General features: G+C 41.8%; 1 protein-coding gene and 1 long non-coding RNA gene across 3 annotated transcripts in view; one reads left to right on the forward strand and one right to left on the reverse strand.

The window, feature by feature from the left end:
- FBN2 (fibrillin 2) overlaps nt 1-24,045 on the reverse strand; it is a 257,739-nt gene extending 233,694 nt beyond the window's left edge. Inside the window, exons 1-5 of one of the 2 annotated variants that reach the window (XM_005303063.4) lie at nt 23,252-24,045; nt 22,299-22,381; nt 17,027-17,125; nt 16,458-16,553; nt 13,262-13,357 (exon numbers count right to left, since the gene is read on the reverse strand). In XM_005303063.4, coding sequence (XP_005303120.2) covers nt 13,262-13,357; nt 16,458-16,553; nt 17,027-17,125; nt 22,299-22,381; nt 23,252-23,469 — 592 coding nt within the window. In that variant the 5' untranslated portion in view covers nt 23,470-24,045. Of the gene's footprint in view, nt 1-13,261; nt 13,358-16,457; nt 16,554-17,026; nt 17,126-19,389; nt 19,409-22,298; nt 22,382-23,251 lie in introns of those variants that run through there. The other variant, XM_065599317.1, reaches the window with a different exon arrangement.
- LOC135984347 (uncharacterized) lies at nt 1,027-3,642 on the forward strand. Its single transcript, XR_010602283.1, has 3 exons — nt 1,027-1,258; nt 1,327-3,381; nt 3,450-3,642. It is a non-coding gene; the product is annotated as an uncharacterized LOC135984347 (long non-coding RNA).
- Nucleotides 24,046-25,915: the final 1,870 nt, after the last annotated feature.

Genomic DNA, 25,915 nt, shown 5'->3' on the forward strand with positions numbered 1-25,915 from the left:
GTCACCCTATTCTTTTAAGACTTCTGAAAGCATGCTCCACACCTCATCCCTTTCAGATTTTGGAAGGCACTTCAGATTCTTAAATCTTGGGTCTAGTGCCATAGGTATCTTTAGAAATCTCACATTGGTACCCTCTTTGCATTTTGTCAAAACTGCAGCAAAAAAGTGTTCTTAAAATGAATAATATGTGCTGGGTCATCATCCAAGACTGCTATAATATCAAATATATGGCAGAATGTGGGTAAAACAGAGCAGGGAACATATAATTCTCCCACAAGGAGTTCAGTCACAAATTTAATTAATGCATTTTTTTTAATGAGCGTCAGCATGGAGGCATGTCCTCTGGAATGGTGGCCGAAGCATAAAGGGGCATATAAATGTTTAGCATATCTGGCACATGAGTATCTTGCGATGCAGGCTACAAAAGTGTTGCGTGAAGGCCTGTTCTCACTTTCTGGTGACACTGTAAATAAGAGGGCAGCATTATCTCCTGTAAATGTAAAACTTTTTTCCTCTTAGTCCTACTTCTTGTTCAGCCAATAGCTGAGTGGACTTCTAGGCTCTGAAGTTTTAGATTGTTTTGTTTAAGTGCAGTTATGTAAATACACGAAAAAAAACTACATTTGTGAGTTGCACTTTCACAACAATGAGATTCTCATACAAATACTGAATGCATTAATTGAAAAATACTCTTGTTTATCATTTTTATAGTGCAAATATTTGTAATCAAAAATATATACACTGATTTCAAATACATACAATATATATGAAAATGCAGAAACATCCAAAAATATAGTTTTCAATTGGTATTCTATTGTTTAACAATAGAATTAAAATCACAATTCATTGTTTTAATCGTGATTACTTTTTTGGAGTTAAACGGGGATTAATCGATGCCCTAGTATTTAGGTACCTAAACATGTCTTTAAAAATCTGATTCTAGGTCCCTAAAATGAATCCAATTCATTGCAGCTAGCATTGTAGTGGCTCTTCTGTGGACTATATTAATTGGGGTTCTCTGTGTGGGGATGTATCATCCCTACACCAACCTAATGAAAAGTTCCATAAGGAGGTAAGGGTCACGATGGGACACTTGCCAGGTAAACAAATCATGGCCTTATGTAAGGCCCCCTGGTGGTCTAGGATTATATAAGATGATCATGGCCTTATGTAAGGCCCCCTGGTGGTCTAGGATTATATAAGATGATCATGGCCTTATGTAAGGCCCCCTGGTGGTCTAGGGATTATATAAGATGAGGTAAACATGGTAATAAATCATGGCCTTATGTAAGGCCCCCTGGTGGTCTAGGGATTATATAAGATGAGGTAAACAAGGTAATAAATCATGGCCTTATGTAAGGAACGGTTGAACCAATCGGTGTGGGGCTATACATGTGATAAACACATGATTCTCCTTCTTGTCCAATCCGTAGATGTGTTATTATAGCCTAATTGTGTTATGTAATGTTAAGAAAAAACTATAAAAGAAAGCTTGCAATAAACAGAATTCGGATTCAGCCTGCAACCACAGTGGTCGTGTGTTTTATCTGCTCCGCATGGAACCCCACAAATGGTGACCCCGACGTGATTCGGCTTGGACATCAAGGCAGCCAGGACTTTGCCCAGAGTGAGCTAGCAGAGATCATACTAAACACAGCCGCCAGTGGAGCAGGGATCAATGTTCTCAGACAGTAGACCCAACAGGTGTTGTCTCAAAAGCTGAGCAAAGAGAAAGCAGATCCAACCAGAAAAAGGATCTGAAAGGTCAGACTCTATGTCATCTCTCATGAAGAAACTGGAACAATTGAATTTAGATATTAAAAAGGCTCTCAGTGCTGGCTCTTCTCCTTCCAGCACTCCTTCTACCAAAAAGCGCAAACAGCCATGCCCTGTTAAGGTGGAGACAGGCCTTCTTCACAGAGATCATCAGAGAAAGGGAATCTGTGGGAATAAGAGGGCAGGCTACCAAGATTTAGATGGTTTGCCAAGCTCAGTGTCAACTGGAGCACGACCAAAAACTGAACATGGTTTGAGAAAAGGCGGAGGTGGCAGCCGCGGCAGGAGGTACCGGAGAATACCGGCTCCTGGTCGTCCGAGAGAGACGTTCGTGAGCTCACAGCCGACGGAAGCGTTCGGTGAGGAAAGGCGGAGATGGTAGCCACGGCAGGAGGTACCGGAGGATACCGGCTCCTGGTCGTCCGAGAGAGACATTCGTGAGCTCACAGCCGACTGAAGCATTCGGTGAGAAAAGGCGGAGGTGGCAGCCGCGGCAGGAGGTACCGGAGGATACCGGCTCCTGGTCGTCCGAGAGAGACATTCGTGAGCTCACAGCCGACTGAAGCGTTCGGTGAGAAAAGGCGGAGGTGGCAGCCGCGGCAGGAGGTACCGGAGGATACCGGCTCCTGGTCGTCCGAGAGAGACGTTCGTGAGCTCACAGCCGACTGAAGCGTTCGGTGAGAAAAGGCGGAGGTGGCAGCCGCGGCAAGAGGTACCGGAGGATACCGGCTCCTGGTCGTCCGAGAGAGACGTTAGTGAGCTCACAGGTGAGCGGCTGCATTTGATAAAATGGGCTCTGCTTTGTCTGCAGAGGAGGAGACGGTGCCATCGCTAAAAAGCGGAGAGAGAAGCTTCCCTCTGACGCGTTGTCCCGTTTGTTGAAATGGGGGCAGAAACGCGGGAATGAACCACCGGATAAGATCCCTCCGGCGAATGATGTAGCTACCCCCTGTCCTCGTTGTGGTTTGTGGGGCTGCGCGATTGGGTGCACTGGACGGAATAACGTGTCCACGCACCGGCCACTGGACGCCGCCATGCAGAAGCCAAACGACGACCCCGCGGCACCGGACTTGCACTTGTTGTTTGCTACAACCTAGACACCTGATAATGCTGTACTTTTGTTTGTTCGGACTCCTTATTATAGGAGCAGGGGTCTTTGTATGTCCAAACTCTGTACCTTTTGTTAACCCACGACAAAATGTTTGGGTCACCTGGGCAAACCAAACTGGCCAAAAAGACCTTTTTGCTTGTTCATGGCCACCCCATCGGATCCCTTTAGACCTTATTTACACCCCAATGGTTTTCGTGGGCATTTACGTAATATTACGTTTCTTAATAAGTTCCTTATTTAAGAAAAAGGGGGGAGATGTGGGGATGTATCATCCCTACACCAACCTAATGAAAAGTTCCATAAGGAGGTAAGGGTCACGATGGGACACTTGCCAGGTAAACAAATCATGGCCTTATGTAAGGCCCCCTGGTGGTCTAGGATTTATATAAGATGATCATGGCCTTATGTAAGGCCCCCTGGTGGTCTAGGATTATATAAGATGATCATGGCCTTATGTAAGGCCCCCTGGTGGTCTAGGGATTATATAAGATGAGGTAAACATGGTAATAAATCATGGCCTTATGTAAGGCCCCCTGGTGGTCTAGGGATTATATAAGATGAGGTAAACAAGGTAATAAATCATGGCCTTATGTAAGGAACGGTTGAACCAATCGGTGTGGGGCTATACATGTGATAAACACATGATTCTCCTTCTTGTCCAATCCGTAGATGTGTTATTATAGCCTAATTGTGTTATGTAATGTTAAGAAAAAACTATAAAAGAAAGCTTGCAATAAACAGAATTCGGATTCAGCCTGCAACCACAGTGGTCGTGTGTTTTATCTGCTCCGCATGGAACCCCACACTCTGTACCTGCTGAACAAGTGATGTTATAATGAAAACTAGCACATTTTTGGCACTCTCAGCAGAGGTCAAGGACTAAATGGGGATGGAGACTAAACTACCCTTAGAGGTATTCCCTCAAAGTTAGAGTTGAGGCACACTGATTGAAAAGAGTAGAAAATCTTGCTCTCCTGTTTCCTATTCTGTACCAATTCCATTGATAGAGAAAGGACTTCAATCTCCAAGAGTGTTAATCTGGCATCTCTTACAAGCTCTGTAGTGACAAAAGAATTAAGTTGCTGTCTAATGCATGTTCACACAGACGAGCAGGAAAGAGGTTCCACTTTCTCAGAGATAAGCAGTCATGGCATTCCAAAATAAATTAACCATAGTTCAAGAAAAAATGAATAAATTGTCCCAGAAGCAGTAATAAAGACCTCTAAACATAGTCCTACACCTAGAAAACACTGTTGAATAAAGCATGAGCACTGCACATATCTAGTCACAGGACTACAAAGGTGTAAGAAATTAATAAACTTTGCCAGCAGTATCAGCAGCAGTTACACAGACCTCTCAGCCTGGTCTTGAAGCCTCCCAGCCATTCAAAGATTGGAGCAGTTGCAGGGAATAAAATAAAGAGCTCAGCTCCCCTTCCTCTTCCTGTTCGTGTGGTGAGAGCTTCAGCCACTGAGCAGTTGAATACAAATGTTTGTCAGCTATATGCAAATAAAAGGAACTTGACAGACAAACCTGGTATGCTAACAGTCACTGTACTACAGCTGGTAAAAAAGTTCTTATTATGCACTGAAACCACCATCACACACACACACACACACACACACACACACACACACACACACACACACACACAAAGAGTCAGTGGAACACCAGAGACCAGTATGCAGCTGTCACAAGATTACTAGCTGGTGGGCAGCATGGTGCACATGACGACATCACTGAGTAACTGTTCACAAAAAAGTCTTCCATATTATCCTCTCCTCCTTCTCTGCTCAAAGTGTCTCTCACTACTGGTCACACTGTCACTCATGGAGCATACTTATGGCAGTAAATATTATTCATTCTAAGAAGAACAGAAGAATGGCCTTGCATTTAAAGCACTGGGCTGGAACTAAAATCTGGGTTTGATTTCTTGTTCTACCACAGACATTGGGCAAGTTCCAATCTGTGCCTCAGTTCCCCATCTGTAACATGGAAAAAATACTTCCTTTGTCTAGTCTATTTAGATAAGCTCTTTGTGGCATAGTAAGAATCAGTCTGTGTGTATTTACAGCACCTAGTACAATGGGACTACTATCTCAAGTAAGGTTGGTAGGTGCTACAGTAATGCAAACAATAAAATGTACCTCACTGTGCCTCCTGTGAGGAAGAAAATTAGCCTATTGGTAATTAGAGCATCAGTTGTGCTAAACACCAGCTCATAGTTCATAATGGATGGTGGGATGCTGCCCTGGTGTTCATCTCTCAAGACAATACAGGCACACCGATAACTGCATTGCAGATGGCCCTTGACAATTTCCCAAACAGCACAGCACAGACCAGTACTAACCCCTAGTGGCATTCAAATCCTAGTTCTCTACTCAAAACTGGCACTACACTAGAAATTCAAAAAGCAGACCAGGCCACTTTCACTACAACTGTAGAAAATACAATCTCCCACATTCCCCCAATGTGGAAAACTTTGACCATTTTACTGAACTCCTAATCACCACCACCAAGGATAACATCCCTTAGGGACACAGGTCATTGTACGTATTGCAGAGACCCAAGAGCTCCTGCACAAATATGACGACTGTAGAGATCCAGAAATTGGACAAGCTCTCCTGGCATCACGGTTGGAAATGGTGGCTTGAATATGTAGAAAGTCTAAACTTCACACGCTCAAGCAGATGCACCTGGAACCTGCTAAGACACCTGGGGCCTACAAATCCCGCACATGCCACTAGGCCACACATGAAAGCTAATGCCATCATTGCTAAACATCTGTGGACATCAAAACAGCCAATGGACAATCAATATCACAGACAAGTCTGGCATCAACTCCAGCAGGTGACATCCACGTGCACTCCATCATCCCCATGGTCTGGACCATTCACAAGTAAAGTGATTTGTCACTGCAATGGTTACATCAAACTGGGAAAAGGCTGCATCTATCCCAAGTTCTCATATATTCTGGGTCCACTGGCATGGAACTGGATGATGCAGTTTTTCACCAGCATCCTGAAGACTGATAAAAACATTCCTGTGTGTAGAGAGAAGCCAAGCTCATTGCACTCCTAAAGTCTGGAAAACCTGTAGATGACCCTTCTAGTTATAGGTGAATCTCCCTCTTTAGCACCACCTTTAAGATGGAGATTACGATTCTGAACCAAAATCAGTCCTGTTGTGGAAGCCAGCCTACACAAGGAGCAAGCTGGTTTCCAACTGCACAGAAGTTGCTGTGACCAGGTCCTGGCTCTCACTACAAACATCTCGGCCATATTCCACTGAAAATTTATGACTGGTACTGCTTTCGTTGATCTGTCAGTGACATACAATCCAGTCTGGCCAGTTTCAGTAGCAGTCCATCCTTCCAAACTTATCCAATGCATGCAGATTCTCCAGCTGCAGAATCTCATGCCTAGTAGCTGAAGGATGTACGTATACCTCAGAGATCAAACCAGCAAGCCACACACTGTGTAATGTGCTACAACAAGACTCTGTACTCTCTTCCACACTTTTCAATGTCTGCACAAGTGGTATACCTGAAGCGATAGTGCAGAAGTTTGCATATGCTGATGATTTGGCGCTCAGACATGAGGCCTATAGTTTTAAAGAACTTGAAGTGACCCTTACATCTGACCTTAAGATCTTGGTGGAGTGCTTGCAAAAAATGGAAGTTGAGACCAAAGCCAAGCAAATCATTAGTCTCTTCTTTCCACCTTAAGAACAGAATTGCACAAACACTCTAATTGTCGAGTTTTGTAGTGAAACTGTGCAGTATGCCCAAAGTCAACATCTCAGTGTCATTCTTGACCACACACTGGCCACCTCAAGAAAGTAGCCTCCAAAGTGAAAACTTGCATCAAAGTTATCCAAAAGTTGCCCAGCTTGTTCCTGCTAATCAACTGCCCCACTATTACAAACATTAGCATTTACCCTGGTGTACTCAGTTTGCACAGTGCTGTGCACTGGTGTGGACAGGAAGCTGCCATACCCAATTGGTGGCTAGATATCTGAATTAGACCATGTGAATCATCACAGGAACTTTAAAATCAGCACCGCTACTGTGGCTTTCTGTATTAGCAAGCATCAAACCTCCAGCTATCCGTCAACCTATAGCCACAGCATGAGAACATAAACATGCCAATGACTACCTGAACTTTCCATCTGGCAGGTTTTGGACAATATATCCCAACTATTCCTCAAATTGCTAAAACCTCTATGGACCACATACAGCCACCTTGTGTCTCTGGAGCCGGCCAGGCAATGGCCAAATGCCTGGAACTCACCCACTATTCCAAACAAGCACGTTGTTACTGACCCAACCAGCTGCCCCTCCTGGTTTCAACCAGCCAGGCAGACTTGGGATCGCGCTGAACTGCATCCAAACAAGCCATGGACAACCCAGCTAGTTGATGGACAAGTGGGGGAAAAAAAAAAAAAAACCCGAAGACTCCCCTTTGTGCAACTGCAATGAGAACACCCAACCCGTCGCACACATCATAATGCAGTACTGCAAATATGGATTCAAAGGTGAAATGGATGGTATCCCCAGCACCAGAGGAGACCTTGAAATGGTCTATGGACTTACAACTGAATCTCTAGACTGTTGCTCTGCAGATGCCATATGCGTACGAGAGAGATCAATGGCGGGCAATTTAAATAAAGCAAGTGACTTTATAAGGTATTTATCTTTCTTGAGCTATAGTACAATAGCATTGCTGGCTAGCAGATAACACAGGTATCTTGAAAATAACCTGGTCATCTGTGTGGCTGCAGGCTCTCCAGAATTTTTGAGCTCTGAGGCACTAAACAAGTCCAAGACCTCCAAATGGTTCCAAAAGGACTTTTCACCACATGCACTGAAGCTGTTGAACTGCTTCTCTTTCTCATGCTGTTGCTACCATCAAAAGACATCATGAATACTGGTGTGTGGTCTGACCCTCTCTTTGATGTACCTTTCATAGGACAAGGAGGAGCTTTCATAGAGGACTTCAGTCCAACCTGCCACATAAGACTCAAGAGGCATTTACTGCTACCTTATTCTACTGCCTCCCACTCCCCAATCCCTTCCAGCATCACCACATCCACGTACAGTGAGCCTCCATAACAGCACCAAAGCCTGAGGATTCTCTTTCTGCAGTGCTCTGGCAGGGGGGCAGCGCAACTTCCCTCTCCCTATAGCCTACAGTGGAACCAGCATCTCTTCTTTCCCTCAGACACTCTGTCTTTCGATTTGGGTCTGTACACCTCCCAGATAATTTTAAAAGACAACACTGTGTGCAGAAATACAAGGATGCAAACTTCCTTTGAATGAAAGACCGGGCCCTACAAACCTTTACTCATGCAAGTAATCCTTTCTCAAGTAGTCTCATAGAAGTAAGTGGGGCTATTCACCTGAGTAAGGACTACTTGCGTGCATGCAATAAGGATTGGGCCTTTGAATGGTGGGATTATTTTACACACAGGCTTATTGGAGGCAGAATATTTATTTCAGTATATAACCTTTTCATAACTCATTCAATGTTAAGCAACAGACAATCAAGTGCCTTAACTTTCCAACAGACTGAACCTAATGTGTCTACAAACCAAAGAGGAGGAGTTGACCACAAGAACAGCTTTTGATAGTAAGTACAAAAGGTCATTGTATAGATCAGAAGAAAATAAGGCAGGCACTCCAAAACAGGTTCTGCTTTCTTGTTATCCCAGCAGCTAGTCTCAAGTTAAATACTGTAATCATGCCAGTCATTAGTTACTGCTCAGCCTCCTGTCTCCAGCCCGGAAATTAGTCTGCTAGGAGCCCAGATAGCTGAATAAGCAGTCACGTTTTATCATATAACTGAGTCTGGGAGGCCAATCTGAAGGAAAGCTACATGTGTTATACATTAGGGGGAAAATACCTAATTTAAAAGACCTTAATTTACAGAACAATAAAAACTATGCATTTGAAAATACAGTAATGTAAAAAGTAAACAAGATGAAGTCTTTTAAAACGCTAATGTGATTTACAAGGGAAGTTCATCTAAACTTTAACTATAAAATTTTAGTTTAAAAATTAAGGACTATTGCTAAAAAGCTTGTTTCAGAAGCAAACTACAGAGTTTTGTTTTGTTTATTTTACTGTGGACTATTAAGGTGCCTACTACCACCACTGTACATAAGAATCAGGCCTTTTTCATCATGTTGTAAAGCATGATCTTATTTTATTACTAAAGGAAAGAATGTAAATTGCAAATTGCCATTGAAAAGAACAGACATGCATTATATTTTACAGAGTTCTGTGTATGCTAGTTTACATAAACCACATGAGATTAATGTTTCCCATAATTTTAAAATGACCAAAATATATGTTGGGCATATATTTTTAATGAGCAATACTGTTGCTCATGACTTCATCCTTTTCAATTTTTTTAATACAGGAATAGATGGATCAATATTCATATTTCATACATGGAAAACCTTTTTGAAAGACAGCAAACATATCTACTGTTAACACAGGCTGAAATTCAGACAGTCCTCATGTACCACTTAAGTTCTCCAATACCCCCTAAATAATGGTGGCTCAGACTGAGCAAACCAAAAGGGAGAGCTGGATGCCTCTTGCATGCTACAAAGGTGGGCTCATTGCCAAAGCCAGATTTATCAGCCTGAAGGTGAGCGGAGTATGTGACCACTACATTTGTGGACATGTGGATCTTGTGGTCAGAAACATCCATACAAGGGGGCACTAGGAGAATGAACTGCTATCCCAGTCCATAGGCTAAAATATTGGCCACACGGTGGTTGCACTTCTGCCATGCAACCTGCTCACTGAGTTGGGTTTGGATTCTGTCCCCTCCCACCAATCCCTACTGTACCCAGGCTCTGTGCAGGGATTGATGAATTTCACCCATAATGAGAAGACTTACAAACTCTAAATATCTTCCAAGTATTTTTAAAGTTGTGCCTGAAAACATTGTTCTCTCTCCCCCTCCCTTCCTCAAAAAGTGTCCCCCCCAGTTTAATTTTACTAAGTATATTAATCCATAGACATACATTGTTTAAAATAAGCCTTGAGACCGGATCCACAATTGTTCCCCCCCCCCCCCCCCATCTTTAATTATTTCAGAAACTTCTAGCAGGATTGCTTTAAACCACACATCAAAAATATGCTACCACACCTATAACATATTGCCTGTTCAAGTAATGATATTATATTACTGAGTAAGCATGCATTTAGACTGAGCAATTAATGTCAAATTAGGATCATACAGTCAGACCTTTGTTGATATTAAATGAACAAAGGAAAGCATGTAATAGTATAATACTGGTTCTGCTTTCACCATCAGGCTGGAAAAAAGTCTGCATGACTTCCAGAATATATAACAATATAGCAAAATTCTGCTCACAGTTCCTTCCATTGATTTAAATGGAGTTGCTTTGTACTTTTAACAGTGTTACAGAAAGCGGAATTTGGACAGAATTACTATGGTTGATATTTTTAATGAAGCTAATTCTCTTGCTGGTCAGTTATTATATACAGCAGGCTAAACCTCAGGTGATGAGGTCATCCCTATCTGGCATGCCACTCTGTTCCTGTACACTTGGGTGAAGACTTTGAAAGCCACCTAAAAGATTTGGTTGCCTAAATTTTGTCCATCCAAATACCTCAGGTGGCTTTGAAAATCTGAATCTAAAGTTCCTAATGCATTGTCAGAAAGCATATTCTGGGACTGACATCTAAAACTCAACAAAACTGTAAATAGATAAGCTGGAGCATCTTCCTCTCATAGAACAATCTATAAAAAAAAAAATCCAAAATCATCCTCAGCCAGATTTTGACCCATTTACTCCATGAAGGGTCCCACTGAAGTCAACGGGACTATTTTCAGAGTAAGGATAGCAGAATCTGGCCCTCAGAAGAATCATAGACTATTAGGGTTGGAAGGGACCTCAAAAGGTCATCTAGTTCAACCCCCTGCTCAAAGCAGGACCAATCCCCAGATAGATTTTTGCCCCAAATCCCTAAATGGCCCCCTCAAGGATTGAACTCTCAACCCTGAGTTTAGCAGGCCAATGCTCAAACCGCTGAGCTATCCCTCCCCTCAATCTCACACTGGTGAGAATCAGGAGCAATTCCTTTGAAGGCATTCGCATTCTACTGAAACCAGCATAACTGAGATCAGAATCAAGCCTATTATGTTCAAGAGAAACCAAACAATATTCACACACAAACACCTTCCCAAATGCAACAAAAACAATGTTTTATTATTCAGATAACAGCTTCATGTCCCTTGCATATAACCTGAACCATTAGATTTGTATAAGAGTTTTCTCCACTCTGAACTAAAGCTGAGATTTTAAAAGCAGCCTCAGGGAGTTAGGTGCTCAGCTCCCATAGGCACCTTTGAAAATCCAATATAAATGAAGTGCACACATTTTATCCAATGAAGATTTCTACATATTTGTATAAATATCAATTATAATTCCCAGACTGCTGCTTCATATTACTTTCCATGTTAATTAATCTAAAACAAAATATCAGAATTAGGTCTGGAGTTCACAGTCCCCATGGGATTTACTGGATAAGTAATAGATTAGAATACCAAACACTAATCTAACAGTGGCAACTCTTAAAATCTGATATTCAGATTGACAGCAACAGGCAATTAGACAAAGAGCCAAATTCGTCACTTATGTCACTCTGCTGCTTGTGGCAAAGTATTGTAACCACTAGTAAATTTGACTTTCAATGGGTATACATGGTAGGAATCAGGGCTTGCTTTATATTACTCCCTTGTGTCAGTTTCTTTTCCTGCTACACTTCTACCCATTGAGCATGTAAGTTACACATGCAGTGTATGCCAAATAAGTGCAAGATATATGTAAGTGGTAAAATAGTGTTCTCTCTAATCACATTTGAACACTGTATATTGAACCTGAAACAAATAATTCCCTGGAAGTTGTTCCTCTTTATACCAGGTCTGAATTTAACCCAGTATGAACCTCAAATTTAAGAAGTCTATTTTCCCCATCAATGCATGTACATCTCCCTAGTGCAAATGGAACTAAGCACTTGTCTCTACAGGAGAGAAAACTCCTAAATTTAGGTGTTTAAAATAACATAGGATGACCCAAGGGTCTTGAGGCACAATGCCACTACTTTAGAAAAGGCAATCTTATTGAGTATTGTAAGGAGAGGGTATAATGCATTCTAGTCATTAGCTTTTCATCTCTGTTGCTCCCTTCTTCATTATGCTTTTTGATGAGAAAAGTTATTTGCAAACACACTGAAAATAAACTGGGCCAGAGAAAGACAAAGAACATTATTTTTGCCAAGCAAACCAGCATCAATTTTGACTAATGCTGACAGGTTAACGTTAAAGGATGTACAATTCTAGTGATTATTTTGAAAAGCAGTCTTCAAGAATATTTTAAAATTAGAAAGTATGTTGAGGGACATTTCACTTTTGGCTCAATTTAATATTAGTGTTCTTTTTGTTTGCCTGACAAGTCAGAAGTATTTGGCAGTGTTAATGAACAATGTCAGATATATTATTGTTCATTTGAAGGCCTTGTGGTTTAAAAATAAAGAGAATACTCCTAGCTGTTATCTGCAACAAAAACTGAAGTAAACACATTGAGAGGAAAAATATGTTGTAAACCTGTTTATTGATTGACTGATTCGCATTACTCGAAATTTTTATATATGGAATTATTGTCTTTCAAGATTAATATGACGATTATAGTCCAAATTCAACTAAAAACAAATTTTGCTTACGTTTAGTACTAAATACTTTCAACATTGTTGTGAGTGACATGGCTAGGACTGACATTTCTATCCTTGTAATAATAAGCTGATGGCTTCTTTGGTAATAGTAAAATGATAAAATTACTAAATTAGGTCCTAATTCAGGAAAGCACTTAAGATGTGCTTTCCTGGATTAGGACCTAATTAACAACAACTGTCTAAGGCCTAATCATGGCCTTAGACAATTATAATTTATCCATTTTTTCTTATTTTAAATATTTCTTTAAGGCACTCTTACATCAACATAAATAGCTCTAGACATTTCCCTTAAACAATTACTGTGTGGAAAACTGGGCCAAATTCTGCTTAGTTACAGTTATATGGTTCCAGTGCAATCAAACAGATCTGCCTAGTGCACTCAGTGTAACTGGCAGCAGAGTTTGGCCTACTGTCTATTGACTTTACACAAAAGTTAATGAGAAATCTATAAGAACTCAGCTTTTCCTCAATCACAATGAAAGCATTGTGCTTGCTTATCAGATATGCTACAGTCAAAGGAAAGAAACATTTTGAACAACAAAAGGCTTATTAGAAACTTGCTTGCAGATTTGTTTATTCCTCTCTCTCCCTATTTTTCTTACCTCTTTCGCACTGAGGGCCAGTAAATCCATATACGCATGCGCAGCGGTTGGGTCCAATACAACGTCCTCCATTCTGGCAACCATTTTCACAGACAGCTGTGTTTGAAAAAAGTTGAAGTTCTGATGTAATATTAATAGTTTATCTTTGTAAATAAATAGACCTCATTGGCATTAGTACAGAGTAGCAGATAGTCAAGGCTAAAAGACAGCTTTCAGTCAAATCTGCTCAAAAACTTTTCAGACTGAAACTTTTCATACTTACCATCAACCTAAGGAGATGTTTTGTTCATTCATAACACAAACTATTGGCTATACAAAGATCAAATCGGTTTTACCCATTAATCCCGAACTGGGAATAAGAACTTATTAGGATTAGTTTCCCCAAGTTTTTTTTTTTTTTTTAAAGTAAAATTCCTTAAAATATTTATCAAATCTGAAAAGTGCCATTGTAAAACAGAAAATTATTTTTGATCTTTTTATTGTTTTCTGATGAGCTCTAATGTTAAAGTTCTTCCAATTTACAGTCCTCAATTTACAAGTAAAAATGTTTTTCAAACTGCCCTACAAACTCAATCTGGACCTGAAAACCTTCTTGCATATCATCCCTAGTAATAAAGTTTTGCAGGCCAAATTCCACCCTCATTTGCACCTGTTTAAATGTGCTTAATTTTAAGCACCTGCTAGAAAGCTCTGCTGAATGGGGATGGAAGTAAGTAGCTGCTTAAAATTAAGTACAGGCTTAAGTGCTTTGCTGAATAATGGCCCTGGCTGTGCAGCACTAACAGGCACAAATAGTAGTAAGAACTTATTTCTGCCATAAAGTTAGCAGACAACGTGAACACACATAAGAATCACAGTTCAATGAAAAGATGCCACTTTTACATATTTTGGTTTTAGAATAGAGCCATATTTTAATGCTTGGAACTCTATCTTTAGCTCAACTCCTGGGCTGCATGGGAAGAGCATAGAAGCTGTGTGGGCAAAGGTGGCTTAAAGTCGACTGGGTTTCCCTGCTTCTGAGGCTGATAAAGTTTATCCTCAGGCAAGACTTTAAGCAGCCTGAAGGCTGTTGTAAATTCCCCTGGTTGCCAATGGTTCCTAGGAGCCCTTCTGGCAGTTGGGGATTGCTAGAGTATAAGTGTCTTCCTGAGCCATCCCCTGTTTTCCCAGCCATACTTCTGTACAGGCAACTGAGGGGAGGCAAAGAGGTGGTACAAGCTGTTACTGCAGTTCCACAGCACTACAGGATCCCTTTGCACAAAGGGAGGCCTCAAGTGGCTGGATCAACCAAAGCAGTTTTACTGCACCATGGAATCATTTGTTAGACACCAAGATAGAGTTAGAAAGGGAATCCTTCCAAATTAAACTAGTTACATAACCTCTATATATTCATGCAGTCTTCATATATTAAAAAAATTATGATTTTTCTGAAAAAACTAAACTAAACTAGTTTCTCAAAAACTAAAGCTACAATAATTATATTCCATCCTGGGATATGTCAGTTATCCCAGGCCTGTGGGGTTCCAACATGAGCAAGCTTGCCAATATGGGGTACTTATAATGGCAAAGGTATCAGAAACTCCAACTTTACCAGCAAGTATGCAGACAGTGCAACCCCAAAAGTAGGCAGTGCTGGCCAGAAATGAGCATGGCTAGGACACCTGGGAGATCCATTGAGCCATCATATCTCCACGTAGCCTCCAATAGTGAATCACCTAAGGTGTCCTGGTCAGATATTAAAGCTATCTACTTTGATGCAGATCACTAGAAATATTATGTGCCTTCTCCAGTAATAAATCTAGTGGTGGGTTACAATTTGCACACACAAACCATGTACAAATTTGGGTGACTCAAACAACGAATGCCCTATAAATCCATTTGAATCCAATCAATGTCATATATATTCTTGAAACCAACGAAGAATGAACTTCCTAGCAAAATAAGGTGATTCAGTTCAGCTTGGTGTTTCCATAGTAACACCAGCTGTAAGTTTTTAAGTTCTTATCTTTTCTCTTTTCAAAGATCATTCAGTGGACAGTGACTGGTTCAGAGAAGTAACAGGACTTTGGTTTTGCTCAACTGCATTATTGGTGTTCATGACAGCCACCTGTTCATACCAGATCTAGTGTTAGTTCTCTGATGCTGCTAATATGATGACATGTACTCCATGTCTGCTATCATTTACCTTTCAGTTGCAAACGTATCAAGTCCACTGGGACATATCTGTCTTGCCAGGGTGAGGAAAGGCTCACAAATCAATTGGTGACCTCTTAGGATGGTGGAGAGGTTTTCACAAATCCAGATACAAGAACTTTTTTAGGTAAGTCAGTAACTGTCTTCTCCTGTGGCTTTACTTTCTATCTTTCTAAAATATTTCACTTCTTTGGAGAGGTTGGTAGTATAAATCTTTTGATAAAACTTTTAGCTGTAGTGTTATACTTTGATTTTGAGCACAAAAATCAAGGTCTCTTTCCTTGGACTCTCTTCTTGAGTTATCTCCATTTTATAATAAAATATCCAGGGCATAGGTGTTTTTTTTTTAAGCACTTTGATAATAAGCAACTCCAGTTAGTGGCAAATTCAGTGTTGAAAGCTAAACTGGAATGACATGTGCAAGGTTGCCCCACAGAATGTTCCCCAGTGCTTTGCCTAGATTTCTTTATTTCTTTACTATGCTCTTCCACTTATAGATTTTTTTTCTTGCTATTCAATCTAATTTTTCTTTTTTACTTCATTCATTTACTCCTACTTGCATACCTACAGACCACCTTACACAATTCTCCTCTTTTATTGACAGTCTCATCTCTCAAATACTTGTAACCTGTTTATCAGATTCTCTGCTAATTAGTAATCAGTTGGCCACACAAGACATTCAGTCCTTCTAATGTTTCCTCATAAATCAATCTCTTGCCTTTAATCATTTTATTGTTTTCCAAATTAATGTAATATTTTACATCTTTCTGTGGGAGGTGCAAAGGACTCAAGACAGTAGCATAGCTGCAGCCCCATCTGGTCCACATAGTGAGGGACTTCTGTATTACATCCTCAGACATGGCACAATGTCTCTGCATATGTAACCTTATGTATAGAATTGGATTCTTTTGTTCTTCTATACACGCCAAGCTACTTACATGAGCAAGGATTGTAGGATTGATCCCTGCTTGTCAAATGTAAGCATGACAGAGAAGGTACTTACGTTGTCCACAGTAAGTTCCAATATACCCCTTCTGGCACTGGCATTGGTCATCTGCACAAGTACCACCATTCATGCATCTGATACTGCACTGTTGTACTACAATAGAACACATACCACACACATTAGCTTTAATATTAGAACAGCAAAGTCATATACACATAATATATACTTCAATGGAGATACACATTCTTTAAATGGCTATATATGCCTACATTTGTGAGACAAATCATCAAGACATTTAAAATAAAATCTAGGGAAAATAACTTCAATAATATATGGCATAACTTTCAACTCCTACATATCTAGAAGGATTTTTAAACCAACTTTTTATGCAAAAATTCAGAATTAGAAAATTGTATTACATCTATGCATGTTTGTCATATCATTCAGAGAGCAATGCCTATTGACGGAACTAAAGCAGTAAGTATAAATTACATATTTGTATATAGTGATGACTTTTTAAAAAGGTATTTGTTCTATACATTAAAGTATTTTTGAAAAATGGATGCTTATTGTAGATCAATTTAAGAGAGCTCTTTAACAGCAATGCAAATATTTTAAGTCCTTACTAGATTTTGATCCACAGGTAGGTGATATTTGTCCACTGGAGCAAGTGCACATATTAGGACGGGAACAAAATCCATCACCACAACTATTTCTACAAATTGCTGAGGAAGAAAGCATTTAAGACAGTGAATAGCAGTGTTTTCAGAATTAAGTTACAAAAGAAATGCTTGTTAATGAACTAAACTCATAACTTATTGTTTGAAAGAGAAGTGAGTGAGAAAACATGCATGCCTTGACCCAAGCCAGAAAATTACTCAATTCAGAGATGCAGTTAAACAATATGTTAGATATATGCCAAAATAAAACTCAAAAATAGTAGGAAGAGTTGATTTTTGGTAAATCATTTCTGTGATCAAATTCAAAGCAACACTCTGAAGATGGAAAGGACCAAAATATAACTCTCCAAATAGTAGCCTTAAAATGGAAAACAAAAAAAACAAAAACAAAAACAAACACTTTTTCCTAATTAAAAAACAACAGCCTCCAAAACAGGCGATGGAATAGAGTAAAAACTATAAGTTTTGGACTGTCTTTAGGTCATTCTGTCTAAGTAGGAAACTGAGATTTGACTGCACATGATGCCCTCTAAATACAAAAGCACTACATATTACAAATTCAGGTTATTGGATGGGTTTTGTTTGGGTCATGTATTTAAAAAATATGTTAATTTTAAAATGATTTCAGACCTCATTGTGGAGAATTACTTATCCTTTCCTGATTAAAGATAGATTTTAAAGCTCAAGCTGACCTTTTGAGGGAGGACAGTAGTTCATATTTAGGGTCTATCAGATGTGGTATTATCCCGTTAAATAAACCTTCCTATAAAGAATTACTGAAATTAGGCAAGCATGCAAACACTTCCATATTGTCATTAGGATGGTAGATTTATGAAACCCTCTGGGCAGTACGTACATATTATGTAATAGGCTGTGCTAATATTAACTATCTTCATGCGCGCATATTTCCCCACTGACTCTAATGGATGTTCCACTCACAGAATAACTATAAAAGCATGAAAATGCTAAGGGCCAAATCCTGAACTCTGTCCTGATTAAAGCCAAATAAATGTTGTGGGGGGTTTTGTACAAGGGACAGAATTTGAGCTCCAGAACATTAGTGGAGCCAGCACCCCACACAAACACCACTGAAGAACAAGTTCTTGTAGGAGACAGTACACATGCAGAGTCCACATGTGGATGACCTCAGCCCCCATGGTTCTTGGGAGACCCACATGCTCTGAAGGCTTAACATCTCCACTAGTTTTGTGGGAGTGGGAAAGAGACAGAAATGCTGTTCTTCCTGATGGAAGAATGCAAAGGAAATTTTTAGTCTGCAAAATTGCGTTCCAAGCCACTACCTGAGAAAGCCCAGACAGGGACTGTATCTGTCCCAGAATTTTGTATCCTGGGTTCTGACTTAAGAAAAAATGTTAATGAAATGAGAAGAAATCTAACTTTCTTATCAAAGCAAAAATAAAGTATATTGTTTTCTTGCTCCATTAGCCAAGTAAAAATGTTCTCTCTAGGAGACCTATCAACTTTCTTAACACCTTTCCCCTGAAAACAGAAGCTCCTTATCAATGCCAAACTAGGCACGATTTTTCACATGTGCTCCTTGAAATTCTCCATTAAAGTCACACAATCCCTAGCTCACATTTGCAGACCATGGACACCTCTCTTCAGTTCATTACCTGGTGCACCACAGAGGGACATCAAAAACCTCTCACTTCTATCTATGAATATGTTGTCCCTGCTCATCCTTACCCTCTGCTGACCTAAGCTTCAATGAATTTGATTAAAAAAGAAAGTTACATACAGTATCTCTATAATTGGATGCATTCATTACAAAATGATGCAAGTAGTCAGAGACCTTCCAACCAAATAAGGAGAGTATAGTTTCTAAACTGATGAACACTTTTAAACAGAAGTTGCAATGCAGTGTGATGTCTCAGTGTAATATGTGCTGAAATTAACTCTTTTCAAGGAATACATGACAAATTGTTAATCTAGCCTACCAAAAATTCAACTAATCCATGTGTGTGTGTGTGTGTGTGTGTGTGTGTGAATACACACATATACTGTGACAAAGTTCCTCTTCTATCTTGGTGGGTCCTGCGCTTATTGGCAGATTTTCTTGCCTCAGAGATTCACCATGTGGGTTGGGGAACAGCCTAGAGATCTTCCCCTCTGGAAGAACCCACAGTCCAGGTCAATTGGGAGGTTTGGCAGGAACCCAGGCCTGCCCTCTACTCCAGGTTCCAGCCCAGGGCCCTGTGGACTACAGCTGTCTATAGTGCCTCCTGTAACAGCTGCATGACAGCTACAACTCCCTGGGCTACTTCTCCAAACACCTTCCTTATTCTCACCACAGGACCTTCCTCCTGATGTCTGATAACACTAGTGCTCCTCAGTCCTCCAGCAGCACCTTGCACCTCTTGCTCCCAGCTTCTCACACTCTTACACTACAAACTGAAGTGAGCTCCTTTTTAAAACTCAGGTGCCCTGATTAGCCTGCCTTAATTGATTCTAGCAGCTTCTTAATTGGCTCCAGGTGTCCTAATTAGCCTGCCTGCCTTAACTGGTTCTAGCAGGTTCCTGATTACTCTAGTGCAGTCCCTGCTCTGGTCACTCAGGGAACAGAAAACTACTCATCCAGTGACCAGTATATTTGCCCTCTACCAGACTCTTGTACCCCACTGGTCTGGGTCTGTCACAATACATATATATTATATTATAACCCCCAGGCTAAATTCCACCTGACATATTATCAGTAAATAGATTTCTCATGGTTTCCCAAGAATTGGGATGGGTAAATTAAATAGTTCCACCTCAATAGACTCTTTTCCAAGATATCTAAGCAGAGAGAGATCAGCTCCTAATCTGACATCATAGTAATACAACAGCAAAACTGAATTAAAAATAAAGCAGAATTAAGACCTTGTTGGCAAAGGAGTCTTCATGTACCATTTGAGCCATAAACACATGCTTCTTTCTCTTTACTGTTCTCAGACAGTTACCACAACAAAAATCTTGAACAGATTTTCTTCACAGAAAACTTATTCATCTTTATCATTCAGAAAGAGGACATTTTGAGTCTGATGATATTCAAAAATCAGAATATACAGATACCAGCTCTTTTATAGGAGTTGTGGGTAGAGTAGCTGAACAAATATCACTATCTAAGGGAGCAGATTTGGAAAAAAGATCATTGAAGAAATTCCCATTGGAGGGGAGAGGAAGAGATAATTCACTGTTTTGTTAAAATTAGTAGTATTGCCTTGATTAATGCAAAAAAACCAGAATCCTTTTTCATTGGCTAACTGAAAAGATAGAGTCAGGCATCTGAATTACAATACATGGCCAACACCAGAGACCCAGAGTTGATTTTTTAAGTCATTTATTAACCCACAGAAAAATGGGCCAGCTCTATTTCCTGAGTAAGGCCAGGTCTACACTAGAAACTTTTGCCAGTATAATAATGTTGGTTGGTTAGGGGCATGATTCTTTACATTTTTTAAAACTGGCAAAAAGCCCCAATGTAGATGTATTTATACTGGCAAAAACAAAAACAAACAAACAATGCTTATTTCATTTGGGGAACTGGTATAAGCTCTACGAGCAAAAGAACTCTTTGCTGGTATAAGATGAATCTCCACTAGGGTACTGCTAGTGGAGTAGCCATTTAGTTTGGCCAGAAAAGGCTCTAACTACAAAGTGTTCTAAAGGAGTCTCCGGTCACAACAAAAGCAGAGTATGAATGTAGAAATGTGTTCCTAAACTATTTCATAATCAAAAACATCTATTAAAAACAGCATCATGTGCAAACCATTTACCTAATCTCATAGTCATTTTGGCCCAATTTCTGCACCACTGAGGTCAACAAGAGACTTTTATCCTGAGTTCAGTGGGAGTAGGATAGGGCCCTTTGAGCAAATAAGTCAAATTCAAATTTAGCATGTGAATAGATTCTAGGATCAGGCCCTTAGTATGCACTACTGGCCAGATTTTGAGAGATTACAATGAGAATTAGTTTTTGGGGGCTTTGAAAATCTCATGGGGCACCCCAGATACATCTTTAGGCACCTAAATACCTTTAAAATTTGTCCATATATGCTGTTCATAAATTTTACATTAAAGTAACTTTCAGAGTCAACCATTAACCACAAAAATAGAATTAAGCACACTCAGGTGCTCCTATTATTCAACAGCTAGTTTGGTATTGCTGTCTTCTATGTTCTGAATTTGTAATTATCCTTTGCCTGTAAAACATTAAGGTCAACCTAAGATCAAGAATATCTGGTGTAGTTGGAGATAATGTTAACACGACTGACTTAACTATGTAAAATAAACAAAAGTGAAAAGGCCAGTAGTCATGTGCTGCCAAGGCAATGGCCTCAATGACATGGCAGGTCTTTCCAGCTCTAACTTCTACAAGCCAATAGATTTTCCTCCCATCCCCCACTGAATGTCTGATTTGTTAGCTGAAGCATTACAAAGCACATCACAGCAGAACTGGAGAGCAATGTGTTCTTGAATTGCAAATTTGATGTATTTATTAGATAAAGTAACACAGGGTAGTCAAAGGGTAGGATGAGTAGGTGCAGTTTTCATTAAAGCTGAAGTTCAAAGAGCAAAACGCACACTTCTAAAATGGACAGCAATTTAACAGACAAAAACCCTTAAATTTTATATTTCCTATTTAGGTAGACAATTTTTCTTAAGTAGACTGCTCAGCAGACTCTCCTTTTTTTGCCAAACCATGTCAACAATAGCCAGATCTGTCAGCACAAGATTTAGCATGACCAGTGCAATAATCATTGAGCCTCCATGCTTTATAGTTATTAAAACACAACTAAAAATGACAAGCAGGAAAATAAGTGAACACACCTGGATATTAAAAAGTTTCCTATCGTATCATTATATTGCAACTCCAAATTTACCACGGAAGTTTTAGAAAACTTCAGATCCCATTTGCTTGACATTTTTGTTTTTTCAGTATTGATCACTCAATTTATGATTTTTTTTTAAAAAAAAAACTAAATTGATCCATGTCTCCTGGCAAATCACTATTTTGTTTGGGGCATTCCTAAGGTTTCCGTTATAGGAACTGTGAGCCACTAAATCTATCATTTCGTTTTTGAAGTGTAACCTAGAAGATTGAACTTGCCAAAATGAATTACAAGATATATTCCACTATTTTATACTGGATGCAGCAGAAAAATTCAGAGAAGATTATTTCCTACGAGATTGTAAAAACCTAAAGTCAGACACTTACGAACAATACACTGATTTCCTCCAGGGAGCGTTTTCCATCCAGGACAACAGTAGGAGTGGAATCTAGAGCCACACACGTTTGGCCTGTCACATACATACAAATAAATGTGCACAGAAAAATGTCAGTCAATGTAAAGGCACATCCATTTTTTTTTACATATGCAGAAGGGAAAAAAATCTACAGTCCACGCACAACAAAACTGTATGAACTGCCAAACAAAAGCAAACTCCCACCCTCCCCCCAAAATAAAAAAAAAAAAAAGCACCTTTCACCACTACCTTAAACGAAACAAAATTCCTCCTCAAACCAAACAAAACCATCCTCTTTTGCAAGCACATCGTTTAACATGCAAAACAAAGCCTACCTCAAAGTTTTTTTAAGGCTGTAATACCAGTGATCACAAAATTGAAGCAATATTTGTTACTTGTTAATAGCACCACTTTTTTACGTTTACCTTTACATGCAAGTAACTATTTTCAAACATAATCATAGTATCTAAGAGGCTATTTTTTTAAATCGCGGCCAAAATGTAGAATTAAAACAACATTGAATTGGACTAATAAGTGAGTTTGAAAGGAAATGTCATGTGTGAAGAAGACAAACACAAGAACCACCGGTTGCGGTTTTGAAGTGGGGAGAGGTTACATGGAAACCGCTGTGAATTGTGTGAAGGTAGCGGTGTGGGGATTACACGGATTGGTAATAGATTCCACTGAGGTGTTGGTGAATAGGGCTTGCCTGGCTGGGGCTGTGGACTGCCTGGAGGGATTGGGGGGTGTATCGATGAAGTTGTGGGGGTTACACGGAGCTGCTTGTGGACTGCATGGAAGTGCTCGTGGCGCTGTGTTGCAGAGAGGTGAGCGGGAAGGGGCTGCTCGGGGGTGGCTATGCTGCATTGTGTGCAGTAGATGTGAGCTGCATGGAAGTGCGTTTGCGGTGAAGTGCTTCCCTACCCCCTAAGCACATCCTGCTGGCCTCTCCTGCGGACCCGGCTGGTGGCGGCCCCTGCTCCGTCCTCCCGATTCTCCGAGGCTGGGTAGATGGCGTCTGTTCCCCCCGCGGGCCGGACCTGCTGTTGCTTTTGCTGCCCGGCTGCTCCCTGCGCCCACAGCGCGACACAGCCCAGCCACAAGCAATAAAGCTGCGGGCAAAGCCCGCGCCGTCTCCCCATCCTGCGACTGGACAGCTGGAAAACCCGAGCAGGAGGGAGGCCGGGTGCAAAATAATTCAACTTCCACTCGGGGGGCGTCTTCAGGCCGCAGCGCTCGGCAGCTGGGGGGCCGCTGCTCCCTCTTTCCCTGCCCGGGAGGGACGGTGCTGCAGCCACCTCTTCCAAAGCGCCTTCAGCAAGCCGCGGGGAGAGCAAGCGCCGGTGCGCCGCGGGCTCCACGCTGCATCGCTCCGCAACGCGCTTCGTATTTACAAAAGAGCCGGGACAGAGGTGAGCTTCAGACCGGCCCTGCGAAGCTCCCGGCACCCCGAGGAGTCACTAGGGCAAAGCCAGGCTGCAGCGGAGCTGTGCCGAGCGCAGAGCAATCCTGGCCGAAGAGCAAGCGGTTTGACAGACGGATCCTGGAGAAGCGGCGAGGCCAGGAAGGTGAAGGGGCCCCGGACGCTGCAGCCGCGGCCCGGAGAGCTGCTCTGCGGAGGAGCGAGCTGAAGGATGCGAGGCGCTGGAGGGTTTTGAGGCAGGGCGGCCGCCTGCCTGTCAGTCAGTCAGTGGGGAGCAGCACGCAGCTCCCAGCACGTGGGCGGGGGGCTGCAGCCAGGGGGAGGTGGGTGGGGAGGAGGAGGGACTGGGAGAGAAGGGCGGGGGTGCAGCGGGAAGAGATGGGGAGGTGGGTGGAAGGAGGAGGGGCTGCGGGGGAGAGGAAGGAGGGGGGATGGGCGAGGATGAGGTTATAAGAGGCAGGCGGGGCGAGGAGGCTGCGAGCGGGGTTCCCGGCCCCGTCCTTTCATTCCACAGGCCCCTTGGCCCCCGATTTCATAACTTCGCCTTTCTCCCCCTCGCGTCTCGGGGTGGCTCGGTGCAGCGGGCGCTCAGGAGACGGCGCTGTGCCGGGGGCTCTCTTGGAAAGGAAAAAGCTGCCTTGGTCCCTCGGTTTCTTTCTTTCCTTAGCAACCGCTCGGGTAGCAAGGACCCTCTCCTTCCACGTGCCGGGGTGGGGGGTGCCACGGAGTTAGAGCTACGTGTGCAGAGAGTTAGTCAGTGTAGAGTTGCTCCCAAAGCGAATTCCGCCCTTCCCCTCTAGGGATTTCTTTTTTCTCTGGGGCACAGAAGTGGATCTCGAACGCACCGACCCTCACATGCAAGAAGACCACAGACCTGATCACATAAGTGGCATTGGGGGAGGTGGGCAGCTGGGGCTAGTTATCTGGCCAGCAAGGCGAGAACTGCAGTGCAGCCCCTTCAGTGGTGGGAGCCATCCTGCAGCTGAGGTCTGTTGAGGAAATTGGACAGTTACCCGCGGTGAAAAGGGCACATAATTGCTCTCTTTCCATCCGTGACCTTTTGCCTGACTTTGTTCTAATTTCAGTCCATCGGGAGGAGGGATTGGGTTGGGGAGCCCAGACAATGAATGTTTATTCTTCCACGAGGCGTGCGGTTGAGTAGCTAAACCTCGGCAGTTAAATGAGGACACCAGTAGCACGGTAGAGGCAAATCAGATTTTCATCTTTTGCCTTTTTTTTAACCTTGTGTATTTGTATGAGAGTTTAGTGACTTCTCTGGAAGGCCTAGATAATAACAAGTTATGATTTGCAAAACTTTCTTTACTTTGCTTGGATGTTCCTGCTTGTTGGGGTTGCTTTGTGTTTCCGTTTCAAATAAACCTCAAACATCAAAGCAATAATCAGCTTGTTTACCTGATTTCTTGTCTATGTTTGCTTGGTTTCCACCCAAAACCATAAACATACCTAGATTTGTTGAAAATTAAACAAGTGCTCAAAAACTGGCGTAGATTCACCTTAAAGGTTTGTGAGTCTGACCAACCTAACCAGGGGTGGATTGTTTTGTTTTTTACAAACATTTGTCATTGCTTTGATAGTAAAGGGGAGACATTCAGTTTTCTTCATTTATGAAGACGGGCCTGAGTGATTAAAATGCTCTTGAGGAAGACTTCTCACAATATCATGGCTACTGCTGTACCCTTGGTACTTTTTCCAAGTAGCTTCCGGCTACCTGCACAGAGCTGGCAATTTTTATTTCTGTTTTCAGGTGGGTGCGAGATGCAGAAGGGATCATAGGCAGCAACTTATATGGGCCCAGGATGCCTGTGCTCCACAAATAGTCAGGAACATGGGCCCAGCTCCACCAATGTTTGGGTTTAAATTTTCAGAGCCGTCCTGTCCCTAGGTTGGACTGGGGCAACCGCCCCGGACTCTGCACTTTTGGGGGCCCCATGCTTCAGGGTGATGCGGGTCCAGGGCAGCCTGGGGGATTAGCGGAGGGCCTGGTGCCGGCAGCAACAAGTGACCTGGCCCCAGCCTGCCTGCTCAGTCTCTTCCTGCCCCTACCCCCACTCCACCCCTGCCCCACCTCTACTCCACCTCTGCCCCCTCCCCTTATTCCCCCCAAGACCCCAGTCCTGCCCTGCCTCTTTTCAGCTTCCACCCCC

This window comes from Chrysemys picta, chromosome 6 (assembly GCF_011386835.1).
Source record: "Chrysemys picta bellii isolate R12L10 chromosome 6, ASM1138683v2, whole genome shotgun sequence".
Taxonomy (NCBI): Eukaryota; Metazoa; Chordata; order Testudines; family Emydidae; genus Chrysemys; species Chrysemys picta.